Below are 14,810 nucleotides of genomic sequence, written 5' to 3'. Positions count from 1 at the left end.
AGGAAGGATGTTCTGGGCCCTGGAGATGGTCCCAGAGGAGGTTCACGAGAACGATCCCAGGAATGAAAGGCTTAACCTATGAGGAAGGTTTGAGGACTCTGGGTCTATACTCGATGGAGTTTAGAAGGATGAGGGGGGGCGGGATCTGATTGAAACTTACAGAATACTGAAAGGCCTGGATAGAGTGGGACGTGGGGAAGATGTTTCCATGAGTAAGAGAGACTAGGACCCGAGGGGCACAGCCTCAGAGTAAAGGGAAGACCTTTTTAGAACAGAGATGAGGGAGAAACTTCTTTAGCCAGAGAGAGTGGTGAATCTATGGAATTCATTGCCACAGAAGGCTGTGGGAGGCCAGGTCATTGAGTGTATTTAAGACGGAGATAGATAGGTTCTTGATGGGTAAGGGGATCAAAGGTTACGGGGAGAAGGCGGGAGAATGGGGTTGAGAAACTTGATCAGCCAGGATTGAATGGCGGAGCAGACTCGATGGGCCGAATGGCCTAATTTCTGCTCCTATGGTCTAATGGGGTTGAGAAACTTATGGCGGAGCAGACTCGATGGGCCGAATGGCCTAATTTCTGCTCCCTACGCTCTTATCTCACACTAACCTGGCTGCCTTGGCGGTCTCAGACAGGGCTCCCCCTCGGGTGACGGAGTGCAGGCCCAGCCGCGGGCGCTGCTGGCCAACGGGGACCACGGCAGGGCGCGGGAGGAGCACCTCGAGGCGACGGCGGCGGCGGGCACACCGGCCAAACGCAAGCGGCAGCACCGGGTCGGCGATTACCAGGAGGGCGTCGCCCCGGAGAACGGTGCCAAGGTCAGAGTCCGAGGCACGGTTCAGTTGGCGCTTGACATCGGGGGAGAGGGTTGGGGGCGGGGGGGGGTGCGCTGCGAAGGGAACGATGGGCCGAATGGCCGGTATCGGAGATCTCGAAGGGTTGGCCGGGCTGGAGGAGGTTACACACAGAGAGAGAGAGGGAGGGTCGTAGGGGGTATGGAGGAGGTTACAGAGATAGGGAGGGTCGTAGGGGGTTGGAGGAGGTTACAGAGATAGGGAGGGTTGTAGGGGGCTGGAGGAGGTTACAGAGATAGGGAGGGGTGTAGGGGGCTGGAGGAGGTTACAGAGATAGGGACGGTTGTAGGGGCTGGAGGAGGTTACAGAGGGAGGGAGGGGTGTAGGGGCTGGAGGAGGTTACAGAGATAGGGAGGGTTGTAGGGGGCTGGAGGAGGTTACAGAGATGGGGAGGGTTGTAGGGGCTGGAGGAGGTTACAGAGATAGGGACGGTTGTAGGGGCTGGAGGTGACGGAGAGAGGGAGGGTTGTTGGGGCTGGAGGAGGTTACAGAGATAGGGAGGGGTGTAGGGGGCTGGAGGAGGTTACAGAGATAGGGACGGTTGTAGGGGCTGGAGGTGACGGAGAGAGGGAGGGTTGTTGGGGCTGGAGGAGGTTACAGAGATAGGGAGGGTTGTAGGGGCTGGAGGAGGTTACAGAGATAGGGAGGGTTGTAGGGGCTGGAGGAGGTTACAGAGATAGGGAGGGTTGTAGGGGGCTGGAGGAGGTTACAGAGATAGGGAGGGGGGGAAGTGAGGGATTTGAAAACGAGGGTGTGAATGTGAAAATGGAGGGGTTGCCGGGGACCGGGAGCCCGTGTGTGGGTCAGCGAGCGCAGGCGGGGGTGACGGGCGAGAGGGACTCGGAGCGAGTTCGGACACGGTGTGTGGGGGGAGCAGCGGAGTTTGGGACGAGCTGCTGTTTACGGGCAGCGGCGGACAGGAGGGGAGAGGGAGAGAGAGAGAGAGCGCCTGGATCCAGGAGGCCCCTCGACCACCGAGCGAAGCCGGCCTGGGCGGAGGGGGGTGACCTGGTAGCTGGGTGAGCGGCGCTGGGACTGAGGTAGCCGCTGGCGACGGGTTGCAGCTCTCCAGGGCCCAGCCGTCCGTCTCCCCGTCTGATTCTCGTCTGCCTCGTCACACACAGGGCGGGGATGCCTCAGCTCGGGAAAGACCCGGAAAAGTCTCCAGGTTCCGCATCCGGAAAACCCCAGTGAAGTCGCTGACCAACCTCACTCCTATGGGACTCCCGAAGCCTGCAAGGTAATGGCTAACATCTCTCACATCTCCCGCGGAGATATCTGTACACTGACTGGTGTCCCTCAATCCCCTCTCTCTCTCAGGGAGATATCTGTACACTGACTGGTGTCTCTCAGTCCCCTCTCTCTCTCAGGGAGATATCTGTACACTGACTGGTGTCTCTCAGTCCCCTCTCTCTCTCAGGGAGATATCTGTACACTGACTGGTGTCTCTCAGTCCCCTCTCTCAGGGAGATATTTGTACACTGACTGGTGTCTCTCAGTCCCTCTCTCTCTCAGGGAGATATCTGTACACTGACTGGTGTCTCTCAGTCCCCTCTCTCTCTCAGGCAGATATCTGTACACTGACTGGTGTCTCTCAGTCCCCTCTCTCTCTCAGGGAGATATCTGTACACTGACTGGTGTCTCTCAGTCCCCTCTCTCTCAGGGAGATATCTGTACACTGACTGGTGTCTCTCAGTCCCCTCTCTCTCTCAGGGAGATATCTGTACACTGACTGGTGTCTCTCAGTCCCCTCTCTGTCAGGGAGATATCTGTACACTGACTGGTGTCTCTCAGTCCCCTCTCTCTCTCAGGGAGATAGCTGTACACTGACTGGTGTCTCTCAGTCCCCTCTCTCTCTCAGGGAGATATCTGTACACTGACTGGTGTCTCTCAGTCCCCTCTCTCTCAGGGAGATATCTGTACACTGACTGGTGTCTCTCAGTCCCCTCTCTCTCTCAGGGAGATAGCTGTACACTGACTGGTGTCTCTCAGTCCCCTCTCTCTCTCTCAGGGAGATATCTGTACACTGACTGGTGTCTCTCAGTCCCCTCTCTCTCTCAGGGAGATATCTGTACACTGACTGGTGTCTCTCAGTCCCCTCTCTCTCTCAGGGAGATATCTGTACACTGACTGGTGTCTCTCAGTCCCTCTCTCTCTCTCAGGGAGATATCTGTACACTGACTGGTGTCTCTCAGTCCCTCTCTCTCAGGGAGATATCTGTACACTGACTGGTGTCTCTCAGTCCCCTCTCTCTCTCTCAGGGAGATATCTGTACACTGACTGGTGTCTCTCAGTCCCCTCTCTCTCTCTCTCTCTCTCTCAGGGAGGTATCTGTACACTGTCTGGTGTCTCTCAGTCCCTCTCTCTCAGGGAGATATCTGTACACTGACTAGTGTCTCTCAGTCCCCTCTCTCTCTCTCAGGGAGATATCTGTACACTGACTGGTGTCTCTCAGTCCCCTCTCTCTCTCTCTCTCAGGGAGATATCTGTACACTGACTGGTGTCTCTCAGTCCCTCTCTCTCTCTCTCAGGGAGATATCTGTACACTGACTGGTGTCTCTCAGTCCCCTCTCTCTCTCTCTCTCAGGGAGATATCTGTACACTGACTGGTGTCTCTCAGTCCCTCTCTCTCACTCAGGGAGATATCTGTACACTGACTGGTGTCTCTCAGTCCCCTCTCTCTCTCAGGGAGATATCTGTACACTGACTGGTGTGTCTCAGTCCCCTCTCTCTCTCTCAGGGAGATATCTGTACACTGACTGGTGTCTCTCAGTCCCCTCTCCTCTCAGGGAGATATCTGTACACTGACTGGTGTCTCTCAGTCCCTTCTCTCTCTCAGGGAGATATCTGTACACTGACTGGTGTCTCTCAGTCCCCTCTCTCTCTCAGGGAGATATCTGTACACTGACTGGTGTCTCTGCCTCTTTCTCATAGACTGAATAAGAAGGAGTTTAGTCTGGAGGAGATTTACACAAACAAGAACTACAAGGCACCCACTGAGAAGCGGTGAGATCTCTGCATTTTTCTTTCTCTTATCTGACCTGGGACGGTGTAGAGGGAGCTTTACTCTGTATCTAACCCCGTGCTGTACATGTCCTGGGAGTGTTTGATGGGGACGGTGTAGAGGGAGCTTTACTCTGTATCTAACCCCGTGCTGTACCTGTCCTGGGAGTGTTTGATGGGGACAGTGTAGAGGGAGCTTTACTCTGTATCTAACCCCGTGCTGTACCTGTCCTGGGAGTGTTTGATGGGGACGGTGTAGAGGGAGCTTTACTCTGTATCTAACCCCGTGCTGTACCTGTCCTGGGAGTGTTTGATGGGGACGGTGCGGAGGGAGCTTTACTCTGTATCTTTCTCTGCCGACAGGTCCTTTGAGACGATCTTCGAGGAGCCGGTCCGGAGGAACGGCCTGTTGGTCTTGACCAGCCAGCGCAGGCTGAAGCGGGCGGTGGAGTTCCAGGACAGCAGCCTACCCAGGAAACGTCGCCTGCGCCAGCGCCTCCAGCAGGCACGGAGAGGCGTGGCGTGGACCAGGGGCCTCCGATCGGCCATGAAGGAACCCGAGCTGGAGTTGCTTCTGAAACAGCGTCTAGCCGAGCTCGACGCGCTGTCTGCGGCCGAGGACGTCTAGCCGGGCCCGGCCTGGGACGTCTGGCCGGGCCCGGCGCTCCGTCCGCGGCCTGGGACGTCTAGCCGGGCCTGGCCCGCCGTCTGCGGCCTGGGGGACGTCTGGCCGGGCTCAGACGAACCACACCACCCACCCCCCCGCCCCCCCCACAACCCCCACACTCCCCAAGCGCCCCCCACACCCTCTGTACAGGTGGAGTTTTTTTAATGAGAAAATATATATTTTCGTATATTGTTTTTGTACTCGTCGCATGTTTTAATGCATCACAGTCTCTGAGCCTCTCATTGCCCTCTCCCTGCACCTTTCACCCCCTCTTTCTCTCTCTCTCCCTCCCACCCTCCTCCCCCTCTCTCTCTCCCTCCTCCTGCCCCCCTCTCTCCTCTCTCTCTCCCTCCCCCTCTCTCTCTCCCTCCCCCTCTCTCTCTCTCTCTCTCTCCCTCCCCCTCTCTCTCTCTCCCTCCCTCTCTCTCTCCCTCCCCCTCTCTCTCTCCCTCCCCCTCTCTCTCTCCCTCCCCCTCTCTCTCTCCCTCCCCCTCTCTCTCTCCCTCCCCCTCTCTCTCTCCCTCCCCCTCTCTCTCTCCCTCCCCCTCTCTCTCTCCCTCCCCCTCTCTCTCTCCCTCCCCCTCTCTCTCTCCCTCCCCCTCTCTCTCTCCCTCCCCCTCTCTCTCTCCCTCCCCCTCTCTCTCTCCCTCCCCTCTCTCTCTCCCTCCCTCTCTCTCTCTCCCTCCCTCCCCTCCCTCCCTCTCTCTCTCTCTCCCTCCCTCTCTCTCTCTCTCTCTCGCTCCGTCTCTCTCTCTCTCTCCCTCTCTCTTACCCTCCTCCCCCTCTCTCGCTTGCCCTCCCCCTCCCTCTCGCCCTCCCTCTCCCTCTTCCTCTCCCCCTCCCTCTCCCCCTCTCTCTCCCCCACTCCCTCCTTCTCCCCTCCCCCTCCCCTCCCTCCTCTCTCGCCCTCCTCCCTCTCCCTCTCGCCCACCTCCACCCTCCCTCTCCCCTCCCCCTCCCTCTCTCTCTCTCGCCCTCCCCCTCCCTCCCTCTCTCTCTCTCGCCCTACCCCTCCCTCTCTCTCTTGCCCTCCTCTCCTTCATTTCATTGTTTGGACCCTCTCTGTGACTTTTATTTAAATAAAAGAGTAAGAATGCTTTCGCTCTCCCTCAGTGTAAAATATGAAGATGGTGAACCGCACCGTGGACTCATACCATTCGGGGGGGGGGAGAGAGAGAGAAAAAAGCCTTTTCTTCTGATGTCTCTCCCTCGCTCGCTCTGCAACGCACACGTTCCTCGGGAGAGAATCTTCCCTCGCCCCTCTGCTCCCTCGGACCCACCCCCACCCCCGCTCCCTGCCGTGTTACTTATCCCCCCACCCACCTGTCGAACTCTGTCTCGATTCGGTCCTGCTGGAGGTGATTTTCCCCCCCTTCCTCGCTCCGTCTCTCTCTCTCTCTCTCTCACTGTTTCCCACTCCCCCCCCTCTCTCTCTCTCTCCCATCCTCTCGTTCGCCGGTGTCTCTATCGGCTGCGAGGGCGCATGCACACGCACAACGGCGAGCGACACTCCTGGTTTAAACTCCGTTTATTGACTTGGACAGAGGGAAAAGTAAAAGGTCCGGCAACGGCGGAGACGAATTGGCATAAATAATAACCTCCCGCTGGTCCAGCCAGGGGTTGACCTGTCCTTTGACGCGTTTGACCTGTTTGGCCAACTCTGTTTCCCTTCCCCCACCACTGGCCCCCAGCTGGATCCTTCATTGGCAACACCAGGGGGAGAGAGAGAGAGAGAGCGATTCCCGGCTGGAGGGAGGGAGGGGAGTTTCCCCACCTGCTCCCGGGCCTGGATTCCAGAGCCGGAGAGTCCGGCATCGGTGGTGGGGGAAGGGTTTTCGCCCTCTGACCGCCCCCCACCAGCGTCGCTGGGAGCGGACAGCAGAGTTGCAACTGGCGCCCGCCTCCCTCGCCCCGATTGGCGGGGATGTTGGGGGGTGGGGGGAGGGGTGAAGTCATGTCCCACCCCCTCGCCATCACCCCTTCTCTCCCCCCACCCCAGACACACACACACGCACACACAGTTCTGACTTCGCCACGCACAGTTCCAGGCGACATTTCAGCGTTGAGGAGCAGGTCCCTCACCGCGCAATGCGTATCAGATAGGACAGGAGCACGACGAAGCCAAGGGCCAGCAGGATGCTGAGGACGCACACGGCAAAGCTCACCCCGCTCGACTTTATGGCCACGTTCGTGTATTTTCCGGCGGCTTCCAGGTCACCTCGTTTCCTGCACTCGGACGCCTGTCGGGAACACAGAAGCCAGACGATCGGTGACTGACCATTTCACCGTAGCCATTAATACCCAGAACAACAGATACCCGGGAGTGAGTTACAGACTGGAATCTAATCGAGGGGATCGGGGTGGTTTATATATAGAATAACAGATACCCGGGAGTGAGTTACAGACTGGAATCTAATCGAGGGGTTCGGTCGGGTTTATATATAGAATAACAGATACCCGGGAGTGAGTTACAGACTGGAATCTAATCGAGGGGTTCGGGGTGGTTTATATATAGAATAACAGATACCCGGGAGTGAGTTACAGACTGGAATCTAATCGAGGGGTTCGGGGTGGTTTATATACAGAATAACAGATACCCGGGAGTGAGTTACAGACTGGAATCTAATCGAGGGATTAGGGGGGGTTTATATATAGAATAACAGAGACCCGGGAGTGAGTTACAGACTGGAATCTGATCGAGGGGTTCGGGGTGGTTTATATATAGAATAACAGATACCCTGGAGCGAGTTACAGACTGGAATCTAATCGAGGGGTTCGGGGTAGTTTATAGAATAACAGATACCTGGGAGTGAGTTACAGACTGGAATCTAATCGAGGGGTTTGGGGTGGTTTATATATAGAATAACAGATACCCAGGAGTGAGTTACAGTCTGGAATCTAATCGATGGGTTCAGGGTGGTTAATATACAGAAAAGCAGATACCCGGGAGTGAGTTACAGGCTGGAATCTAATGGAAGGGTTTGGGGTTGGTTTATATATAGAATGACAGATATCTGGGAGTGAGCCACAGACTGGAATCTAATCGAGGGGATCGGGGTGGTTTATATATAGAATGACAGATACCCGGGAGTGAGTTACAGACTGGAATCTAATCGAGGGTTTCGGGGTGGTTTATATATAGAATAACAGATACCCCAGGAGTGAGTTACAGACTGGAATCTAGTCGAGGGGTTCGGGGGGGGTTATATACAGAATAACAGATACCCGGGAGTGAGTTACAGACTGGAATTTAATCGAGTGGTTGGGGGTGGTTTATATATAGAATAACAGATACCCGAGGGTGAGTTACAGACTGGAATTTAATTGAGGGGTTGGGGGTGGATTATATATAGGATAAGAGATACCAAGGGAGCACTGGGTGAGAGGTTAATACAATGTCCTGTGACAAATAAATGTCACTTCCCATGAATTTTGGAAATTCCCTGGTGATTTTTCAAACAGATGTCAGGAAGATAACATCTTCCAAAAGTTAGTGCAATGACTCAGTAAAATTACTCTCTCAGGGAGATATCTGTACACTGACTGGTGTCTCTCAGTCCCCTCTCTCTCTCAGGGAGATATCTGTACACTGACTGGTGTCTCTCAGTCCCTCTCTCTCAGGGAGATATCTGTACACTGACTGGTGTCTCCCAGTCCCCTCTCTCTCTCTCAGGGAGATATCTGTACACTGGTGTCTCTCAGTCCCCTCTCTCTCAGGGAGATATCTGTACACTGACCGGTGTCTCTCGCTCCCTCTCCTTACCCGCACGGCGTTGACCACGGCGTAGATGCCCACGCACGAGCACCCGCAGATCACGCTACTGGCCGCCAGCAGGAGGGTCTTGTCCCGGGCTCCCTCGTGCCTGTGCCCTGGCTCCTCGTCTCCTCCGCCCACCAGGGCCCGGGGGCCCTCGGCCCTCCCGTTGGCCTGGAGCGGCTGCCTGTCCGTCTCCTCGGGCCTGGCGTCCTGCTCGTCCTCGGGCCCCGTCCCGTCTCCCTGTCCTCCGGCCGGGCTGCTCCTGTCTTCAGCTGCCATCCCTCTGCCGGACTCTCCCCTGGAAGATATTTCGACAAGGTTGGTGGGGGGTAGAAATTGAGTCGGGGAGTGGGGTTTGGTCAGGGTTTTGGAGAAACCTCCCCCCGCGAGAACCTGTCACCGACGGCACTTCCTAGATTCGAACGTCTCCCTCTCTCACTTCCTGCCCCTTGCGTCTAGGTTCCTGTTGCTCTGGGCCCCGGACAGGATTCCTCGCAGGCTGTGTCCCCCAGCTCCCCTCGCTGCAGCATCGGGGCCCCGCTCTGGGAGGCCATTCTGCCCATCGAACCCCTGCGGCCGCTTTGGAAGATCCACCCCATTGATCCCACTCCCCCCACCCATCGCGCTCTCTCTCTCTCTCCCCGATATACCTACAGATGTTTCCCCCTCCCAGTATTTCTCCCGATTTCCCCCTTCCCGACTATTCCCATTGAACCTGCTTCCCCCGATTCCCCATTCCCAGTGTTCCTATTGAACCTGCTTCACCCGATTCCCCCATTCCCGAGTGTTCCTATTGAACCTGCTTCCCCCGATTCCCCATTCCCAGTGTTCCCATTGAACCTGCTTCCCCCGATTCCCCATTCCCAGTGTTCCTATTGAACCTGCTTCCCCAGATTCCCCATTCCCAGTGATCCTATTGAACCTGCTTCCCCCGATTCCCCATTCCCAGTGTTCCTATTGAACCTGCTTCCCCCGATTCATCATTCCCAGTGTTCCTATTGAACCTGCTTCCCCCGATTCATCATTCCCAGTGATCCTATTGAACCTGCTTCCCCCGATTCCCCATTCCCAGTGTTCCTATTGAACCTGCTTCCCCCGATTCCCCCATTCCCAGTATTCCTATTGAACCTGCTTCCCCCGATTCCCCATTCCCAGTGTTCCTATTGAACCTGCTTCCCCCTCGATTCCCCATTCCCAGTGTTCCTATTGAACCTGCTTCCCCCGATTCCCCCATTCCCAGTGTTCCTATTGAACCTGCTTCCCCTGATTCCCCATTCCCAGTGTTCCTATTGGACCTGCTTCCCCGATTCCCCATTCCCAGTGTTCCTATTGAACCTGCTTCCCCCGATTCCACATTCCCAGTGTTCCTATTGAACCTGCTTCCCCCGATTCATCATTCCCAGTGATCCTATTGAACCTGCTTCCCCGATTCCCCATTCCCAGTGTTCCTATTGAACCTCCTTCCCCCGATTCCCCATTCCCAGTGTTCCTATTGAACCTCCTTCCCCATTCCCAGTGTTCCTATTGAACCTGCTTCCCCCAATTCCCCATTCCCAGTGTTCCTATTGAACCTGCTTCCCCCGATTCCCCATTCCCAGTGTTCCTATTGAACCTGCTTCCCCCGATTCCCCATTCCCAGAGCGAACCCAGAGTTTTATAAAGGGATTTCTTTGCTTCTGATAGGAACTAGAGATAGTTTAAGTGAGACATATTTGTATTTGTGGGTGTTAGGAATGAGTGCTCCAGTATCGGAGGGTCAGCGCTGAGGGAGCGCCGCACTGTGGGAGGGTCAACGCCGAGGGAGCGCCGCACTGTCGGAGGGTCAGTGCTGAGGGAGCGCCGCACTGTCGGAGGGTCAGTGCTGAGGGAGCGCCGCACTGTGGGAGGGTCAGCGCCGAGGGAGCGCCGCACTGTCGGAGGGTCAGTGCTGAGGGAGCGCCGCACTGTCGGAGGGTCAGCGCTGAGGGAGCGCCGCACTGTCGGACGATCAGTACTGAGGTAGCACCGCACTGTCGGAGGGTCAGTACTGAGGGAGTGCCGCACTGTCGGAGGGTCAGTACTGAGGGAGAGCCACACTGTTGGAGGGTCAGCGCTGAGGGAGAGCCACACTGTTGGAGGGTCAGCGCTGAGGGAGCGCCGCACTGTCGGAGATGCTGTCTTTCGGGTGAGATCTTTAACTTAGAGAGCCCTGTGTGCCTTCTCAGTTAGATATAAAAGGTCACAGGGCAGTAAATTGATGAAAAGCTGGCTGGGTCAGCACCATCCCAGTGTTAATGAGGACAGTCTACACACACCAAGTTAATGAATAAAATCAGATGATAGGCAGATTCTCTTGTTTGGGACAGTAAAAGATAACAGCCTAAGATATAGAGAGGGACTGAGAGACACCAGTCAGTGTACAGATATCTCCCTGAGAGAGAGAGGGACTGAGAGACACCAGTCAGTGTACAGATATCTCCCTGAGAGAGGGGACTGAGAGACACCAGTCAGTGTACAGATATCTCCCTGAGAGAGAGAGAGGGGACTGAGAGACACCAGTCAGTGTACAGATATCTCCCTGAGAGAGAGAGGGGACTGAGAGACACCAGTCAGTGTACAGATATCTCCCTGAGAGAGAGAGGGACTGAGAGACACCAGTCAGTGTACAGATATCTCCCTGAGAGAGGGGACTGAGAGACACCAGTCAGTGTACAGATATCTCCCTGAGAGAGAGAGGGGACTGAGAGACACCAGTCAGTGTACAGATATCTCCCTGAGAGAGAGAGGGGACTGAGAGACACCAGTCAGTGTACAGATATCTCCCTGAGAGAGAGAGGGGACTGAGAGACACCAGTCAGTGTACAGATATCTCCCTGAGAGAGAGGGGACTGAGAGACACCAGTCAGTGTACAGATATCTCCCTGAGAGAGAGAGAGGGGGGACTGGGAGACACCAGTCAGTGTACAGATATCTCCCTGAGAGAGATAGGGGGACTGAGAGACACCAGTCAGTGTACAGATATCTCCCTGAGAGAGAGAGGGGACTGAGAGACACCAGTCAGTGTACAGATATCTCCCTGAGAGAGAGGGGACTGAGAGACACCAGTCAGTGTACAGATATCTCCCTGAGAGAGAGAGAGGGGGGACTGGGAGACACCAGTCAGTGTACAGATATCTCCCTGAGAGAGAGAGGGGACTGAGAGACACCAGTCAGTGTACAGATATCTCCCTGAGAGAGAGGGGACTGAGAGACACCAGTCAGTGTACAGATATCTCCCTGAGAGAGAGAGAGGGGGGACTGGGAGACACCAGTCAGTGTACAGATATCTCCCTATGAGGAGAGAGAGAGGGGACTGAGAGACACCAGTCAGTGTACAGATATCTCCCTGAGAGAGAGAGGGACTGAGGGACACCAGTCAGTGTACAGATATCTCTCTGAGAGAGAGGGACTGAGAGACACCAGTCAGTGTACAAATAACTCCCTGAGAGAGAGAGAGGGGACTGAGAGACACCAGTCAGTGTACAGATATCTCCCTGAGAGAGAGAGGGACTGAGGGACACCAGTCAGTGTACAGATATCTCTCTGAGAGAGAGGGACTGAGAGACACCAGTCAGTGTACAAATAACTCCCTGAGAGAGAGAGAGGGGACTGAGAGACACCAGTCAGTGTACAGATATCTCCCTGAGAGAGAGAGGGGACTGAGAGACACCAGTCAGTGTACAGATATCTCCCTGAGAGAGAGGGGACTGAGCGACACCAGTCAGTGTACAGATATCTCCCTGAGAGAGAGAGGGGACTGAGAGACACCAGTCAGTGTACAGATATCTCCCTGAGAGAGAGGGGGGACTGAGTGACACCAGTCAGTGTACAGATATCTCCCTGAGAGAGAGAGGGGACTGAGAGACACCAGTCAGTGTACAGATATCTCCCTGAGAGAGAGAGAGGACTGAGAGACACCAGTCAGTGTACAGATATCTCCCTGAGAGAGAGAGGGACTGAGGGACACCAGTCAGTGTACAGATATCTCCCTGAGAGAGAGAGGGGACTGAGAGACACCAGTCAGTGTACAGATATCTCCCTGAGAGAGAGAGGGGACAGAGGGACACCAGTCAGTGTACAAATATCTCCCTGAGAGAGAGAGGGACTGAGGGACACCAGTCAGTGTACAAATATCTCCCTGAGAGAGAGAGGGACTGAGGGCCACCAGTCAGTGTACAGATATCTCTCTGAGAGAGAGGGACTGAGAGACACCAGTCAGTGTACAAATAACTCCCTGAGAGAGAGAGAGGGGACTGAGAGACACCAGTCAGTGTACAGATATCTCCCTGAGAGAGAGAGGGGACTGAGAGACACCAGTCAGTGTACAGATATCTCCCTGAGAGAGAGAGGGGACTGAGAGACACCAGTCAGTGTACAGATATCTCCCTGAGAGAGAGGGGACTGAGCGACACCAGTCAGTGTACAGATATCTCCCTGAGAGAGAGGGACTGAGAGACACCAGTCAGTGTACAGATATCTCCCTGAGAGAGAGGGGGGACTGAGTGACACCAGTCAGTGTACAGATATCTCCCTGAGAGAGAGAGGGGACTGAGAGACACCAGTCAGTGTACAGATATCTCCCTGAGAGAGAGAGAGGGGACTGAGAGACACCAGTCAGTGTACAGATATCTCCCTGAGAGAGAGGGGACTGAGAGACACCAGTCAGTGTACAGATATCTCCCTGAGAGAGAGAGGGGACTGAGAGACACCAGTCAGTGTACAGATATCTCCCTGAGAGAGAGAGGGGACTGAGGTACACCAGTCAGTGTACAAATATCTCCCTGAGAGAGAGAGGGACTGAGGGACACCAGTCAGTGTACAGATATCTCCCTGAGAGAGAGAGGACTGAGAGACACCAGTCAGTGTACAGATATCTCCCTGAGAGAGAGAGAGGACTGAGAGACACCAGTCAGTGTACAGATATCTCCCTGAGAGAGAGAGAGGACTGAGAGACACCAGTCAGTGTACAGATATCTCCCTGAGAGAGAGAGGGACTGAGGGACACCAGTCAGTGTACAGATATCTCCCTGAGAGAGAGAGGGGACTGAGAGACACCAGTCAGTGTACAGATATCTCCCTGAGAGAGAGAGGGGACTGAGGGACACCAGTCAGTGTACAAATATCTCCCTGAGAGAGAGAGGGACTGAGGGACACCAGTCAGTGTACAAATATCTCCCTGAGAGAGAGAGGGACTGAGGGACACCAGTCAGTGTACAGATATCTCTCTGAGAGAGAGGGACTGAGAGACACCAGTCAGTGTACAAATAACTCCCTGAGAGAGAGAGAGGGGACTGAGAGACACCAGTCAGTGTACAGATATCTCCCTGAGAGAGAGAGGGGACTGAGAGACACCAGTCAGTGTACAGATATCTCCCTGAGAGAGAGAGGGGACTGAGAGACACCAGTCAGTGTACAGATATCTCCCCGAGAGAGAGGGGACTGAGAGACACCAGTCAGTGTACAGATATCTCCCTGAGAGAGAGGGACTGAGAGACACCAGTCAGGGTACAGATATCTCCCTGAGAGAGAGGGGGGACTGAGTGACACCAGTCAGTGTACAGATATCTCCCTGAGAGAGAGAGGGGACTGAGAGACACCAGTCAGTGTACAGATATCTCCCTGAGAGAGAGAGAGGGGACTGAGAGACACCAGTCAGTGTACAGATATCTCCCTGAGAGAGAGGGGACTGAGAGACACCAGTCAGTGTACAGATATCTCCCTGAGAGAGAGAGGGGACTGAGAGACACCAGTCAGTGTACAGATATCTCCCTGAGAGAGAGAGGGGACTGAGGGACACCAGTCAGTGTACAGATATCTCCCTGAGAGAGAGAGGGGACTGAGAGACACCAGTCAGTGTACAGATATCTCCCTGAGAGAGAGGGGACTGAGAGACACCAGTCAGTGTACAGATATCTCCCTGAGAGAGAGAGAGGGACTGAGAGACACCAGTCAGTGTACAGATATCTCCCTGAGAGAGAGAGGGGACTGAGAGACACCAGTCAGTGTACAGATATCTCCCTGAGAGAGAGAGGGGACTGAGAGACACCAGTCAGTGTACAGATATCTCCCTGAGAGAGAGAGGGGACTGAGAGACACCAGTCAGTGTACAAATATCTCCCTGAGAGAGAGAGGGGACTGAGAGACACCAGTCAGTGTACAGATATCTCCCTGAGAGAGAGAGGGGACTGAGAGACACCAGTCAGTGTACAGATATCTCCCTGAGAGAGAGAGAGGGACTGAGAGACACCAGTCAGTGTCGAGATATCTCCCTGAGAGAGAGAGAGGGGACTGAGAGACACCAGTCAGTGTACAGATATCTCCCTGAGAGAGAGAGAGAGGGACTGAGAGACACCAGTCAGTGTGTGTGTTGTGACTGGGATAGGATTGAGGGGATTATGTGGGACTCTATTCAGTTTCAGGGCCTTCATACATAAGCAAACCCGATGACTCAGTTTGCTTGCCTGACCTGTTAGGCATGTTCTCAAATTCATCCGCAAATCTCAGTTCGTGTG

General features: G+C 54.9%; 2 protein-coding genes across 2 annotated transcripts; one reads left to right on the top strand and one right to left on the bottom strand.

Annotated features, from left to right (window-relative positions):
• The first annotated feature begins 535 nt into the window (after positions 1–535).
• Positions 536–4,717, top strand: LOC144677687 (proline-rich protein 14-like). The gene is made up of 4 exons (XM_078537723.1): positions 536–817; positions 1,978–2,093; positions 3,788–3,859; positions 4,220–4,717. The coding sequence occupies exons 2-4, from the start codon at positions 2,071–2,073 to the stop codon at positions 4,482–4,484; spliced, it is 360 nt and encodes a 119-aa protein (XP_078393849.1). The 5' UTR covers positions 536–817; positions 1,978–2,070; the 3' UTR covers positions 4,485–4,717.
• Positions 4,718–6,034: 1,317 nt separating this feature from the next.
• LOC144677686 (uncharacterized) lies at positions 6,035–8,572 on the bottom strand. The gene is made up of 2 exons (XM_078537722.1): positions 8,287–8,572; positions 6,035–6,763 (listed from the first exon to the last, which is right to left on the bottom strand). Exons 1-2 carry the CDS (start codon positions 8,557–8,559, stop codon positions 6,602–6,604), a joined length of 435 nt encoding a protein of 144 aa, XP_078393848.1. The 5' UTR covers positions 8,560–8,572; the 3' UTR covers positions 6,035–6,601.
• Positions 8,573–14,810: the final 6,238 nt, after the last annotated feature.

Source organism: Cetorhinus maximus, unplaced genomic scaffold (genome assembly GCF_964194155.1).
Source record: "Cetorhinus maximus unplaced genomic scaffold, sCetMax3.hap1.1 HAP1_SCAFFOLD_2889, whole genome shotgun sequence".
Classification (NCBI taxonomy): Eukaryota; Metazoa; Chordata; class Chondrichthyes; order Lamniformes; family Cetorhinidae; genus Cetorhinus; species Cetorhinus maximus.
The sequence above is the reverse complement of the archived record's forward strand: the minus strand, read 5'-3'. Positions and strand labels throughout refer to the sequence as shown.